General features: G+C 38.7%; 1 protein-coding gene across 1 annotated transcript; it reads right to left on the bottom strand.

The window, feature by feature from the left end:
- Positions 1 to 3,116: 3,116 nt before the first annotated feature.
- On the bottom strand, positions 3,117 to 10,210 carry DBI (diazepam binding inhibitor, acyl-CoA binding protein). Its single transcript, XM_070957055.1, has 4 exons — positions 10,098 to 10,210; positions 8,985 to 9,102; positions 4,125 to 4,187; positions 3,117 to 3,373 (listed from the first exon to the last, which is right to left on the bottom strand). Exons 1-4 carry the CDS (start codon positions 10,104 to 10,106, stop codon positions 3,297 to 3,299), a joined length of 267 nt encoding a protein of 88 aa, XP_070813156.1. The 5' UTR covers positions 10,107 to 10,210; the 3' UTR covers positions 3,117 to 3,296.
- Between the last annotated feature and the right edge of the window lie 5,457 nt (positions 10,211 to 15,667).

Below are 15,667 nucleotides of genomic sequence, written 5' to 3'. Positions count from 1 at the left end.
AGATCTCTCTGCTCTTCAAAGGAAGGCAGGATGGTCTCTCTCTAGCAGGGAGCAGACAGAAAGGCAGACAAGAGTTCAAAAGAAAGAAGCAGAGGGGGAAAAAAAGAAAAGCAAAATGCAGGCAACTATTAGTGAAACAGGATTTTTAGACTACCAGTATATTACCTTAAGTATGATTCTGCCAAAATATTACATGGTGACCTATAAAATAAAACTACCAAGTGATATATGCTTCCAGCTCATTGACTAAAGTGAAATTGCTCAGGGTCATAAGATCTGTTTTTAGTAGCTGTTACTTAGTAAATTTTATTTAATAAATTTAATGGAATACTGCAATAGTCTTGAGTTACTAGTGACTTGAGTTACCAGTGAATGAAAAGTTTTCAGTGTTGTAGTCCTTCTGGGACATTCTACTACAATTGTTCCCAGATCTTCATATTTTGACTTCCTTACATAGTCTTCTATATATATGAGTCTTGCTAATTCTTGCTATCCATTCTTGATCCCAAACTTCATATACTTTTAGTTGTTCTAGAGCAGGGGGTCCCAATCTTGACAACTTTAAGACATGTGACTTCAACTCCCAGAATTCTCTAGCCAGCTGGAGAATTCTGGAAGTTGAAATTCATGTTTTAAAGTTGCCAAGATTGGGAACCCCTCCTCTAGAAGGCAAAGCTAATCTTTTATATTAAATACTCAACTTTTGGTTTCTGAGTTAAGAGTTAGAAAACAAAATATACTACCAATTCTTCCTATACAGAATTACTTCAATTACTGTACTCTTAGATTCTTCAAGTGTTCTTTAAAAGTTTTGCTACAATAGCTTAAACCAGGATGAAAAAGCTACTGCTCAATTTATATAGGTTATATATTCAAAGGGAGCTGGCTCCCTCTGCTGGCAAGATTATTTCTAAAGTGTTAATCTTTGGATTCCATTTTTGTAGGTCATTGTTGTACTCATTATATGCAATATACTGTATAACAAGGCTGATAACAAATTCGCAAGATGAAAATATTTTATGCAGTCTGGCCAGATATGTCTTCCTATATTTCTCTGTTTTAATTCAGTCCTGGTGTATTATTTTCTGGCCTAAAGTCTGTTCAGGAACATATATGCCTATGTTCATTTGTCATGGTCAATTAATACAATATAATAGTTTTGTTTGACATACTTAACCATCAGCTAATCCGGCAAACTAGGTTCATGCAACATGCAGCTGAAATGCAGTTGAGCAATTTATGGCTCAATATGTTGCATGCTTTCAACATAAGACTAGGCTCATGCAACATATTGTCATAATGCCTTGTGGCCTAATATGTGGACAAACCCTGCCAATTCTGCTTTATTCAATAAGTAAACTACACAGTGCATGGATAGAACTGAAGGCTTATTAAGTCTAATAATGCACATGTTGGATTATCTCCCACTCAATATTGCAAAAGATGTTATTTCTATAGCCTTTTTTTGGATGGGCTTTTTTGCAATTACTATATAGAATAACACAGCCAGTGTCAGCTTGCAGCTTTGACATTTAGTGCAAAGGCAGCAGATAATTTCAGCTGCGACTGCAGTCAGCAAACCTGTAACAAATATGAAGATTGCCTTTGAAAAGAGACAATCAGTAAAGGATTTAATCTGATACAAGTTAAGGTTACAACTTTACTTTTTCTATTACTCTAGCCTGACATCAGTGTAAGGTTTCAACAGAATACCACTTGCTATTAAGTGGTAATTGCCATACCCCTTAGACATACCATTGCTAAGGAATAGAAGCAATGTGAAATTCACAGTACTAGACTTGTGGATCATGCTAAGCAATATGATGTAGTTTCCCCAGGAAAGTCCTGGTTTACTCCAATTGTGTTGGTGTCATCCCCCAGTTTAGTGTTTGTTCTGGATTTATTTTTAAAATTAAATATAATTAATAGCAGTTTGGAGAACCAGTTTGTAGTGGTTACTGCACCAGGCTAGAAACTGAGAGACAGAGTTCTAACTCTCTCTTAGGCATAAAGCCAGCCAGGAGATCTGGGGCCACTCACTTTCTCTTGGCTCTAGGAAGCCAGCAATGGCAAACAACTTCTGAAAAACCTTGCTAAGAAAACTGTAGGGACTTGTTCAAGCAGTCGCCAAGAATCAGACAGGATTGAATAGTTTTTTTTTTTAACTAGTGGAGCAAATCTATTGGTACAAGTTCTCATTTCTTCTTCTTTTAACCAGTGTATATATGGACAAGATGAGCCCTGAGCAACCTTTTCCTTCTACCTCTGTTGTGAGATCTTTGCCTTCTTCCCAGTGGTGAAATCCAGCCAGATCTATCCGGCTCGTGTGAACTGGCAGCACCGGTGGCAGGAGGCTCTGCCCACCCGCCGGGATGTCATTACATCCAATTTTTGATCCTCTGCACATACGCAGAAGACTCTGTGCATGCAGAGGCATGCACGCTCCCATTCCCGAACTGGTAGTAAAGGTAAATGGATTTCACTGCTGCTTCTTCCTCCTGCAGCTAACTAGCTCACCTTGAATTCCTGAGCCATAGATTTCTGCTAATTCTCAATGTTTCAGCACAAGAGACCCAGTTTGTAGGATAAAGTATATGGTGACTCCTCTTAACATTGACTGTGCAATTAACAGATACTTCTAACAAACCTGCATAGTATGTTGCACAACCCAAGGATGTGCCTGTCTTGTACCTGATCATCCTAATCAAACCATGCATTTAAAAAATCCAGTTAATTATCTTGTTTGCAAAGGAACCAGATGATGTATATTTGCTTGTCAGTAGTTCAGTTTTAATATGGTTTAGGATTAATGCTAACATGGCAATTGGTATGGGATAGTCTTAGATCTAGGAGAGCATCTTAATTGGAGGGGTGAATTTATCTGCCTTCCCCAGATCCTAGGCCAGCAGTTTATGTTTCAATTGTTGCCGAGTTGCTGGAACAGCCTACATACCAGGACCCAAAGGAGGAAACAGGCGAATCAGGGACTGACGCATGTAATACACAAAACTAAATGTGGTTTGTTTATTGTGAATAAGCATATGATGTGAACCCACCAGGGAAATTCATACTTACAGTATGAATTACTGTAGCACTTTAATGATAACAAGTAGAAGAAGCTGTTGTTACCAATCAGTTGAACACTGACTGGGTATTTTTATTCTATAAACCATTAGAAGAAAAATGTACACTGCTATTCAGAAGTGGCAAATGTTTGGCACTGTTGGCAGTACTGTGTGCTATACAATTTAAGTATCCATATTGTTAGTAAAGCATATTTTCATTCAGGCAGGAGTTCATTGCATTCCATATTTCTCCTTCAACTCGTTAACTTTGGCTATATATATTTTGATTGCTTCTTCTTTGGACATACCTGAAGGAAAAAAAAAGTTTTTTGATGGGTGAGCAGAAATATAGCATGAAAAATTTTGCAATTCCCATTTATTTACTACCCCAATTTCTCCCTTTTGCAACTAGCTTGAGAAAACCTAACTGGGAAGTTCTTGTGTAAATAATGGTTCCAGTGTGCCAGCTCCCTGAAAAATCTCCTTTTCCTCCCCTATAAACTTCCTGGGGGGAAAAGTTCAATAACAATTAAAAGAATAGTACATATATTAATGTTAACTTATGCTGAGCACTGTGCATTTAACAGGGCTCTTACTCCTAGCTTTTATGGCCTTTTGGTTAATGAGATCGAGTTTTGATTTAAGCCATAACTTTTGGTAAGAACAAACAATGCATTTCATCAGTTCAATTTACCTGGGAATCATGACCAATTAATTGAACTTTCTGATTCTTATCATTGTCAAGTTCTACTATAGAAACTTTCTTATGTAAAACTATCAATATTCAAATAAGAATTTGCCTAGAGAACAATACTGGCTAATGTAAGAGATTTCTATCCTCTTATTGCTTCAAGAATTTTAGATTGGCACTGAATTTCAATGACACCCCCCCCCCTTGTGCAAAAGAAGCATGTACAAAAGTTAATTGTCTTTCATGCCATCAACATATAATCTGTTAAGAGCATAGAGATGACATTCTTTCCATTTGCAGGCTGAAGATTTGGTTAGAATTGGTGCTTTTAAGTCATTTGTCATTTCATTGTCTTTGCCAAGGCCTACCTTTTAATTTATTCCAGGCATCCCACTTCGCTTTGCCTTTTAAATCAAACATTCCAGGGCGTTCTGAAACAAAACATTTTCACATGGCTGTTAGATGTGCTATAGTACAAAGCACAGCTTTGAGGAGACTTCACACGAGCAAAAATAATGTGCTTTAACTTTACAGGCTATGCAAGAGGTATGACCAGAACAAGTGATTTTTAAAAAAAATCATATGGAATCAGACAGTTTTGACATAAAAAAATGTAAGGCTCTCCTGGTTTTATTTTATATGATAAACTAAGATCTTATATATTTTAAATCTTGCTTACTGAGAGACTGAACGCACATTAAAAAAAAAAAAGATTACCAGCCACAACACTAAAAATGCTTCATTGCAGTAGGGTGGACAAATTCTTGTGATCTGCTAAAAAAAACCTGTAGCTGTTCTAACTTAAATTAAAACATCCTGCCAGCGTGGGACAATTACTATTTAGTGATCCATGACATTTATTAGAAAACCAGAGAAGAAATGGTGCTGATAATTGTAATATTTTTCCACCCAATCAATATAGCATAGCTGTTGCTAGGTCAGAGTACTACAGAGGATCTGCTAATTAGTGCTAACAGTACTTATGTCAAAGAGGTTTCCTATACAGCTGGAAAACCAGCTACCATGAATTGTTATGAAAAGCTGAGCATGGCTTCTACTGCAATGGAGATCTTGACATACACGGGCAAGCTTTGCTTGCATCATTCAGTTTAACATGCCTATCGACATGTACGCTCGTGCAGAAGTCAGATTCCTCTGCTGCAGATTAACTCACAAAGATTTGAAAACAGGCTCTACAGGTAGTTCTTGACTTATGACCGTGTTTGAGCCTGGCAATTATGCTTTGTAAGTCATGACAGTTGTAAAGCATTCACCATGTTACTAGATCCAATTTTACAACCTTCTTTGTAGCAGTTGTTAAGCAACTGTTAAGCAGTTGTTAATTGTTTGCTATGAAGCACTTTTTGCTGGAAACCGGAAGTAAACCCTTTTTTTTCTGGTAAAACACTGTAAATCATGGTCACATGACCACGGAGCATTGCAAATGGCTGCAAATGTGGGGCAGCTGCCCAGTGCCTGAAATACAGTCACATGACACTGTGTGTGTGCACAACATTTGAACTTTGAAATCGGGTTGCAAGTAGCTTTTAGGGGTCCATCATAACTTCAAGCAGTTGCAAGTCAACTACTTGCATATTGCATTAAAAAGTACACTTTTTGTGTGAAATGGTAGAGTATACGTACACCATTAAAAAACGAACTTTTACCTCCACATGAAATCACCTGCCTTTCATACTCAAGTTTTGCACTTATAAATTTATTCCTGAACTTTCCAGAGTAACTTTGGAAATTTCCAAAAAATAATTTGCTTTATTTTATATCTCCTTGTCTCCTTTATCATCCCAGTGAATGGAACAGCAAGATATAAAACAAACAAATGAAAACATATATCCCCAATTTTGAGGGTTATTTGGTTCAAGCAAGTAGTTCCTCTATTAAAGATAGAAAAAGATTCTATTCTGAAACTATTCACATTAAAGCCCCATCTCCTTTTGGAAGAATAGATTATGCTTTTTATTTTATATTACTTATAATTGCTATACAGCTAATTGCATTTGCAATTGTATTTCAAGAATTCAAATTAGTTTGACATTGGGTCCTAGGATCCTTAGAGTCATTGTAAGAACAAAAGAAGGCACCCATGTTCTAGAAAACTTCCATGGAACTTTCTGGCCATGTTTGCATATTTATGCTGACCAGAAAAACTTAAGCAGTTTTAAACAGAGTGCCATTTTTAACCCTTTGCTGTGCCTGCTTTACCCAAGACTCTAGACTCGGTGTATTATGTGAACTCAACAAGAATAGTCTTTTAGATTCCTGGTTAAGTCCAACCAGTTATTCATTGATACAACTATATATAATATCCAAGTGAAAGGGATGTAATATCACACCCACCCTGAACTGCATCTGAAACCTTTGTAAAAACAAAGCATGTGGATGAAAATATTCCTGTGTACATTCATACAACCAGGATTTTCTTTTTTACACGTTGTTCTGTGAACATGGACTCTGTTTCTCAGTAAACAATGTGTGCTTCTGCCTAGTGAGATAGTTTTCTGAGCAGAGTAGTCTCCCTTTCCTTGACAATCTGTTCATTTTGGGCACTTTTTCTTCCAACAGGTCACCAGAACGAAAGAATCAGGGTTATGTACTTATCCCACATGAAACATATTTTGGAGATCTGTTCTATGCCTAAATCTTTGGTCTAAAAGCCTCAAATGCAATGGGGGGTCGTTCAACAAATCTGCCACTTTAAAACTTTAATTCTCAAAGTTGGCAATGAGACTATCTGAAAAAAAATCCGCTGCTCACCAGGCAGAATGGATGACCTTGAGCTCAAGTTGGCAGCACTAACCCAGAGAAAAATTGAGCTACTGTCCCTTGCTTCCCCAGCAGAGATGCCAGCAATGCTCAGCTGGGAGCTTTATATCCCCCTCAAATGTCCAACAGTATCAGTATAGTTGCAACTGTATGAGGGAAGAGGCCTCTGTGTCTCATTATTTTGATCTCCAGGCTGCCCTTAGACTCCCTTTCTTACACGAGTAAGCAAAATTATTTGAAATTCTAAGGAACATCTAAGTATAAAAGAGGAACAGTATTTCAAACAAACATCCAAAGTTTGGATCAGTTGCACAATAGGCCAAATCTTAAGAAAGCGAGGATATTATAATAGCAGGCGGTGATTGAAATGGTTTATGACATAATGATAAAGAGTTGCCTCCAGGCTCAATTCTCATGATTAACATAAGTGCATTCTCATGATTTTTTTTTTTAAAAATTGGACTGTTAGACTAAGTTTCTTTCCAAATTCTCATACAACTTACCGTTCTCACACAGATCTTGAAGCAGAGACAGAGAATCTGGTATCATTTACATATATCAGACCACAGTGCAAACATTGGCTATGCTGAACACGGAAGATGGCTTACAAAGGCCAAGATATCTGGAGTTCTCTAGGCTGCTTATTCCAGTTTAAAGGTTTATGATGCTTATGGCTCATTTTACCTAACCTGAGTTGTTTTTAGATAGCCATCCTGTAACATAATCATGTAGGTCTGTAGTGGAAACCTTAGTTAATTGTAAGGTATTAATTAAATGTTATTACCAGTAAATATTTTCCCTTCTTCTATCAGGGCACCAGATTGTACTCTTTGTAACATATAAAGCTAGGCAGAGTCATGCTTATATTTTCTACCATTTATCTGTTATAACATCATGTTCTGTTACAACTAAAATCAAACTTCTGGTATTTTGGTTTCAGTTTCCTGGCATTTGCAGAGTCAAACACTTCATGCACTAACATGGCATGGCTTCTATAATCATTTCTTATATCACAATTCATGCAAAATTAGGTTACAATTTTTCAGTGTAACTACCTGTTCTATAACTGAAAGCTCAATGTAAAAGGCTGCATAACCATCATGATTTTATAAGTTGAAACTGCAATTCCCACAACTCCTATTTTGGAACAGTTCCATGATATGTGCCAAGATTCTTGGTCTAGTCATTTTAATTAATCCTCATAAAGCAGTAGAAGCCTGAAGTGTGCTGGTCCTTACACAAGTTACTTAAACAGCATGCTGGCTAAAAAACTTTTGCCAATAAGGCAGATTTCTTAGTTATGCAATGCTTTAATTCCTATCTCTGATTGTCTATCTTGCTTGGAACATGATATCTTCCTTAGCATCATAATATGCCAAGTCTGCTTGTGGAATATTGCTTAAGGCATTAACCACAAGTTCCATCATACTTGGTCTCTATTGCTTTATGAAGAATAGCTAAAATGAATAGTTCAAGAAACCTAAGATGCACTGCAGTATCACATTGTTTGCAATCTCATCCAGATTCTCAGAAGCAACATAGAAACATATTGGCTAGGAAATTCTAGAAGATGTTGTCCCAGGATGGCTGGGAGAGATGGCTACCTTGAACGCTATCAATCTCTGTGTCCAAATACCACTGCAATCACTGTGACTAATGTTATAGAAACACTTTGGTGTCATGATTAAGGTTCTGGACTAGAAACCAGGGAAGTTCTAGTTCCCCATTGGCATGAAAGCTGGCTGGATGACTTTAGGTCTTTCTCTCTTTTAATCCAATCTCCTTAACAGAGCTGCTGTGTGGAAAGTTACATTCTGGAACATTATGTTCTTACCCTGAGATGCACGAAATAAAGGCACAGTATAAATTCATAATAGCGAAGTATATGAATGAACATATTGTGATAGTTATGTAATAGCTGCGCCTATGCCATATATGATGTAGTGGCTGGCATGTTGGATTAGGGAGCTTGGTCAGAGATACCTCAAGGTCTTAGACACAAGATGGGAAGAAATCAAACAAAATTTAAATATATATTTCACTAAGAAATTAACGTTAATATTACAGGGAGTTATGGTTCATTGAGGACTATGTATTAATGCTTTTAATACTATCTGGAATAATGATCTTTTAGGCATATTAAAGTGGTGCGCATCTCTGCCTGTAGCTTATCTTTGACCAAATAAGGATTTTCAATCTCAAACTGAAGTCTATTAGCAAGTCTGTCATGAACATAAATATTAAAGTGAAAGTAGGTTAAGAGTGTGTAGCTAAAAATGAGCCAGATCTTAACTTCAGCCCAATAGCCATTTGTATTTTTAGCACATAGGCTTTGTGGAAATAGTTCTGTTCATATCACTTCTGAAAAGTTTTGATTCAATCAAGGTGGTTTTAGTCATTTGAGATGCTGCAACCTTGTGTACATAGTTACTACTGGTCGTTCTTACCTGTATTTACATCTCCAACTGTAACTTGCTTAAAGTGGCCGTAGAGATCCAGCAATTCTTGATCTGATGGCTGTGTCTTCAGGTTCTTAACTTCTTCAGCTGCTTTATCAAACTCTGCCTATTTCAATAGATGCAACAAGAAAAAGTTTTAATTCTCCCCCATGGTTGAAAGATGGCCATTCTTAATTGTATTCAACACAAGGATTGCCATTTCTAAAATGTTCTTCAGTTTTAACCTAACTACAGGCACACTAAACACAATGCACCTGTCACCAATTTCAACTTGAATTGAGGGATGCATGTACAGAGGGTTCTATTTTCAACCTACCCAGTTGCTTGCTTGAACAATGCCTACATAGATCAAAAGTGTGATATGGGTTGTGAAATGTTGCCACATCAAGTTCCAAGGCTAGGCAGCCGAGGCTCCTGAATTGTAATTGGGTCTACCCCCTACAATTCCCATTAATTCCGACACGTCCCTTCCACTGAACATTGTTACTACAGTATCAAAAGAAGTTACACTAGCAAGCACCACCCGCTTCAGCGTTCAACTGTAGCCACAATTGCCAATTGTTTCACCGATGCACTGGAAACAAAGTACTTATTTGCCGCCCTTTTCCTCCCCTCCTCCTCCCCGGTCAAGGATCAGAAGCTGCTTTCATGTAGGCACTTTTGAACGCACTTCAGCCGCCGGCAAAAACTTAAGGTAGTTTATTTTCCCTTGAATGGGTTTTTCTAAGACGCCGAACAAATTTCAAACAATTCTTCTTGGAAAATCACTTCCGACAAACCTACAGGGACGACTCCCACCCCTCCCCACAGCTTTGCTAGGGCGGGTCGCCAGCGATAGGAAACCGAAGAATGACAAGGGATTTGAGCCCATGAGATTTAATTCATTTAGCAAGGTTTCTTCAGCGACGAAAGAAAAGAGAAGAAAGAAAATGGGCGCGGGGGTGGGGAACTTAGAAGGCATGGCACTCACGTCCGTATTTCCCTCTCTCCCCCCCCCACCCTCCGTGTAAGACAAAAGAGTAATTCAAAAGAGAGAAAAGAGGAAGAAAAACGCTTTTGGGGCTATTCGTCCCAAATAATATTCGTCGTATTAGAACTCACCTGCGTCATAATTGCAAGATAGTCGACAGGAACGAGAAAAAGACCGAAGACCGCCTGAAACTAGTGAGAACGCGCTTCCCCTTTGCAGCTTCTTTGCTTTGCCAGAGCCACTATTTCACTCATCAGCCCAGTGGATGCCGACCAATCACAGGGGGAGGGCGGAGAATCCCGCGCCTTCCTTCAATCGCGTCTCCCCAAAGGAGCTGATGGACGGCGTGGTTTAATTGGAGACAAGAGTTCTCGCTCAGTGAAGAGTGGCGATGAGATCCTCACGTCCGGTTCCTGAGGGGAGCTCCGGCCAAGTCCCAGGCTAGAAAGAAGAGGATAACATCGGATTTTCATCAACAGAATAAAATATAAAAGTAAAAAAGGATCCTCTATTTCTGGTGAGGGTCGTTATAGCAATACAGTCTGCCATTGTAGAAACTTCCCCCTTTGCCTGAAGTTTTTAAGATTTCTGCCGAACTCTCCCGTAATTAGCAATCAAGTTCAATTGTGTTCAGCTGTCTTAGCATCTGCAGAGCTGGTAATGGCCAAATCAAGGAAACCTATGTTGGTTAGTCAGTGCGACAGGACTACAAACACCATATTTCAAGTATTACAAAGTCCATGCTGTGTGTCAGCTGCACAGCTGGAGCTAGACTTCAAGATCCCACAGCCTATTGAAGGGGTGTTATTGTACAGATCCTCATCTTTTTACTTCCTTGTTTTCCAACATTAGTTTTTTTTTTCTACAACAAATTCAGGCATGGCTTTCAACTACATTTAATGCTAGGCCTGCTAAAACAGGCCCCAATTTCTTTTTAAACATTTTTTTTTGATAGTGCTAGAACTTAAGTCAATGCAAAATGTGAAATGGTATGATGAAAGTATAAGGGCCCTGTTTCATCATTAAAACAAGAAAGTATGCCAAAGTTGGATTTGCATGGCATGCGGGTTTAAAATATGATTGCTCAGTTTATGACAGCATTTAATAAAGGTACTCGGTGTTGAGCTATTGTGATTGAGAGTATTGTGGAAGCCCAGATCACAAGGTTAATTGTTAACATGGTTGCATTGGGCCTTCAGGATTGGAAAAGAGGATTGGAAAATATATGTAGTTCAGTGTTGAAATGTTGGGTTTTTGGCATTTGCTGAGCTGGATTGTTTTCTTGCAGATTCTTCTTTACCAGATTAGGTAACATAATCAGTGCCTGAGGAGTGAGTTTCCTGGCTGATTTCGTAGAGTTTGCCCTACCAATCAAACTTGGGGTGTGGTTCCTTGATGGTTCCCTCATTAAAATAGTAAAATGCCTGGGAAAATAACCCAGCTTGGCAAACACCAAGAGTCCAATAGCTGGTCTTTTAAACTATCCCCCTAAGTTGAGGCAGGAACTTAGGAAGCATAAGTAGAACAAGGATGATCTATGGACTTCAACTTCCAGCATTCCCCAGCCATCATGGCTGGCTGGCGAATTGTGGGAGTTGAAGGCCACAGGTCTTAAAGTTGCCAAGGTTGGACACTCCTGCTGTAGAGTGAAAGGTAAGCAATCTCAACCCTCCTATTCCCAGGGTTCTCTGAGTTTTAGATGCTATGGCCCATTTTGTGGTGGTGTGCTTGGTGGATGCTGTTGCCATCATCTATCTTCCAGAGAGATGCATTTACCTGGCACCTTCCTCATATCTTCAACATGTTAGGCAGATAGGGAACCCACAACCTGAATGTCTCCCTTTCAAGGGAGATTGACTAATTGTCTGTGTGCCAAGTTATTGTCTTAGTGACCACATAGATTTCTGTCCCTAACCTGGTCCTTCAGCTCTTCTAAAGAAGGCACTCATCAGCACTGTAACTGAGTATACCTTGTACTGGTTGTCCTCTTCTTTCTTTATTAATCAAATTCATAGAGTTGCAACTTCGGGTGGCACATAACAATAAATAAAATAGCTAATATAAAAATAGATAAAAATATAAAAAGACCCCCTACAGTAATTAACATAAAAATGAAAATAGTAACCATGGGCTGAGTGTGAAGGAATGTGGAGAGGAACTTTGACAATCACACTGTGGCTCAATAGAATAGAATAACAGTTGAAAGGAACCTTGGAGGTCTTAAGTCCAACCCCCTGCTTAGGCAGGAAACCCTACACCACTTCAGACAAATAGTTATCCAACATCTTCTTAAAACGTCCAGTGTTGGAGCATTCACAACTCCTGGAGGCAAGTTGTTCCACTGATTAATTGTTCTGTCAGGAAATTTCTCCTTAGTTCTAGGTTGCTTCTCTCCTTGATTAGTTTCCACCAGTGGTGGGATGCCCCCCCCCCCCCGTTTGGACCGGTTTGCAAGAACTGGTAGTAAAACTGGCAGAAGGCTCCGCCCGCTGACCCAGATGTCATCAGGAAGTTTCTGTGCATCCGCAGAAGTGAGCACGTGCACACACAGTCCCATTGCGAATCGGTAGTAAAGCTAAGTAGAACCCAACCCTGGTTTCCACCCATTGCTTCTTGCCTTGCCTTTAGGTACTTTGGAGAATAGCTTGACTCCCTCTTCTTTGTGGCAGCCCCTGAGATATCAAACACTGTTATCATGTCACCCCTAGTCCTTCTTTTCATTAAATTAGACATAGATAAGGCAGCACATTCCTGAGAGAGGCGCAATATATGAGACTGTGCATATATCCATGGGGATAAGGAGGAAAAGATTTAGCGTAGCCACACCCTAGTATTTCACAGGTCTTTTAGCTTAGAAGAGTATAGCTTTAATCTGGTGAGATTCTATCTATTAGGTGTAAGCAAATAAAGAACTGGAGTTGACTGGATTTCTTTGAGTCGTCTTTGCGCTTAGGCCAGACATGTAGGGAGGATAAAAATGCCCCACTTAGCAATACTGCCCATTGAGACAAATCCCCCTGCGAGCCCCAGATCTGGCATCATTAACCAGGTTTTGGGGGACTTTTAAAAAAAATATCAAAAGATTCTTCTTCCCTTTCCTTCCATCTTTCCCAGCATTAAAGCTTTCTCTAGAGGGGTAGGTTTTCATAGAATATGTTTGAAGTAGGATAATTTGAACCAGGTGCCTTGAGTAAAAGCTCCCAGTTTGATGAGCCATTGGTTTGCTTTTTTGGGTGGGTGGGTGGGGGCTGTCCTTGGTTTTCTCAGGAATCTTTTCAACACCACAATTCAAAGGCATTAGTACTCTGCCTATCCTGCTCCTTTAAAGTTCAACTTTTGCTTCCATAGAGTGTCACAGGGAGCACCACGGCTTGTACAATCCTTATCTTTGTAAGTAAAGATACATCCTGGCATTTTGAATGCAGTATCTTTTTCCAAGGCCTTCCTGGCTGCCAAGTGCTAAACTGCAATGCTAATCTGCAGTGTATTTCTTGACTTTACTTTTGCCTTTACTACGGATGGATAATCTTAAGAGACAGAAGCTATCCACCACTTCAATATCTTCAGTGTCATTTCTAAGGCTGGTTGTTCTAAGGCTAGTTTAGTCTTTTTTATATTTTATAATAATTTTAGTCCCCCCTTTTCACTGGGCTCCTTGAGTTTTATTTCTACGGCTTGCAGATCCTTTGCATTCTTGGCTAGCGCTGTAATGTCATCAGCATAACACAGGTTACTGATGTTTCTTTCTCAAGTTTTAAAATCATGTTAATCTTTATGTAATCCAGTTTCCGTAACTCAGCAGATAGATTGAATAAATAAGGGGAAAGTACCCTGTTGCACTCCTTTGCCAATCTGGAGCCAGTTGGTTTCATCATGTTCTGTCAATATTGAAACTTTCTGACCTATATATAAATTTCTCACAAGGATAATGAGATGTTCTGAGATTCCGCCCTCCCCCTTTTAATCCATTCTACAACTTGATGTGATTGACACATTCAAAGGCCTTTGTATGTAATCAGTGAAGCACATGACTTTGTTTTTTGGGGCCTTTCTCAGTTATCTAGCATGCATTGACATGTCTTATATTTGTCAGCTTTTTCTAAAGTCAGCTTGAACATATGGCATCTCTTTTTCAATGCAGAGTTCTAATTTGCATTGGATGATCCTAAGTATTATTTTGTTATCATGTGAAATTAAGGACATAGAAAGTGTCTCTAGAGAATTTTGTATCAAGAAAGGATATGTAGGAGGAGTTTAGAACTGGAAGATTCTGCACAAAATAGGTGACAGCATTGATTTGCTATCAGAAACTTCTCTTGCCCAGAGATTTCAAGTGATATAAAACTCACTGAAAACTAAATTTGCTGTGATAAATACAATATCAGAGCACAACCAACATATTAGAGTCAATTAAAAACATTGGATGTAAGAACAATAGACTACCAGAGTAATGTAGATTTCTAGCTAAATGTTTAATCCGTAGAGATTAGCAGAGTCTTTGAATCAAAAGGCTCACTTTGTGTCCCTAAAACCTCCTAGTTCGATCTGCATCCATAGATTCTTCTTTGATTCCTAGGATTATGCATTTTTAAATGCATTTTGGGTCATGGTTTGCCCACACTTCCAATGAAGGCTGCCTAGCTAGGTTCTCATGAAGATGCAAATGTTGCCATTTCATTACTCTGTTTTCAGGAATTCTTCTGCATTCATCCTGTTCTTCATCCTCTGGAAAGCACTCTATATGTTGCAACTAGGAACCCGAAGTTTACTTGCAAAATAATTGAGGTTAACTCTTTGATACGTTACTCGGCATCCACCCAAGTCAGTCTGCAGTGGAGGAGGAATATAGAACTCCATGTGGCCAAATCAGAAAATGCTGTGGAAATGATGACATGGATGCATGACCTTAGAACTCAAGCCATTTTTAACCAAGAGAAAATTTTTGTCTTCATATACCTTGCAACTTCTTTGTGTGATTTGTTGTCTTTCCAGGATGTATAATAATGCAGGTAGACAAGTGGAAAAAAATCCTGGTATTTTATAAAACTGTGGTCATCCCTAATAAGACAGCAATCTTTATCTTCTGGTCCAGGTCTTATTTCTAATCAAATAATATCACAAAAATTAAGAACATTGAGGTTGGAGAGGCTACAAAATGGGCAAAGGGTACAATGGTGTAAGGACGATATTTTATTTTTGAGAATTCTAGGCTTTACTTTCAAATCTGAATATATTACTGCAGTGCTTTGCATAAAATGCTCTTTCTGCTGCATCCTTATTTTATTATTAGATTTTTATGCCGCCTTTATTACTTTGTAAGTAACTCGAGGTGGCAAACATACCTAATATTTCTTCCTCCTGGTTTTCCCCACAACAATCCTGCGAGGTGAGTTGGAACTTGGGCTGAGAGAGAGTAGTGACTGCCTCAAAGCCACCAAACCAGTTTTGCAACTCAGACGGGAGAATAAGCGTCCCGGGCGGGGAACAATCCTACCTCAATCACGTGGTGAGAAAGTTCTTTGGAAGTAAGACATACTTTAATTTAAATAACTATTTTAAATAACTTAAATGTAAATAACTAATTTAACTATTTTCGTTGTTCACAAAAGTCTCGAAGTGTATCACAATACAATCGGCATAGATATCAAGCGCGTAACATTTTCCCTGAAAGTTTTAGATGACCAGCGAAACATTTTCATTG

This window comes from Pituophis catenifer, unplaced genomic scaffold, assembly GCF_029215685.1.
Source record: "Pituophis catenifer annectens isolate HBS135680 unplaced genomic scaffold, rPitCat1.0.hap2 SCAF_1, whole genome shotgun sequence".
NCBI lineage: Eukaryota > Metazoa > Chordata > Lepidosauria > Squamata > Colubridae > Pituophis > Pituophis catenifer.
Note: the sequence above shows the minus strand (reverse complement) of the source record. Positions and strands in the feature narration are given on the sequence as shown.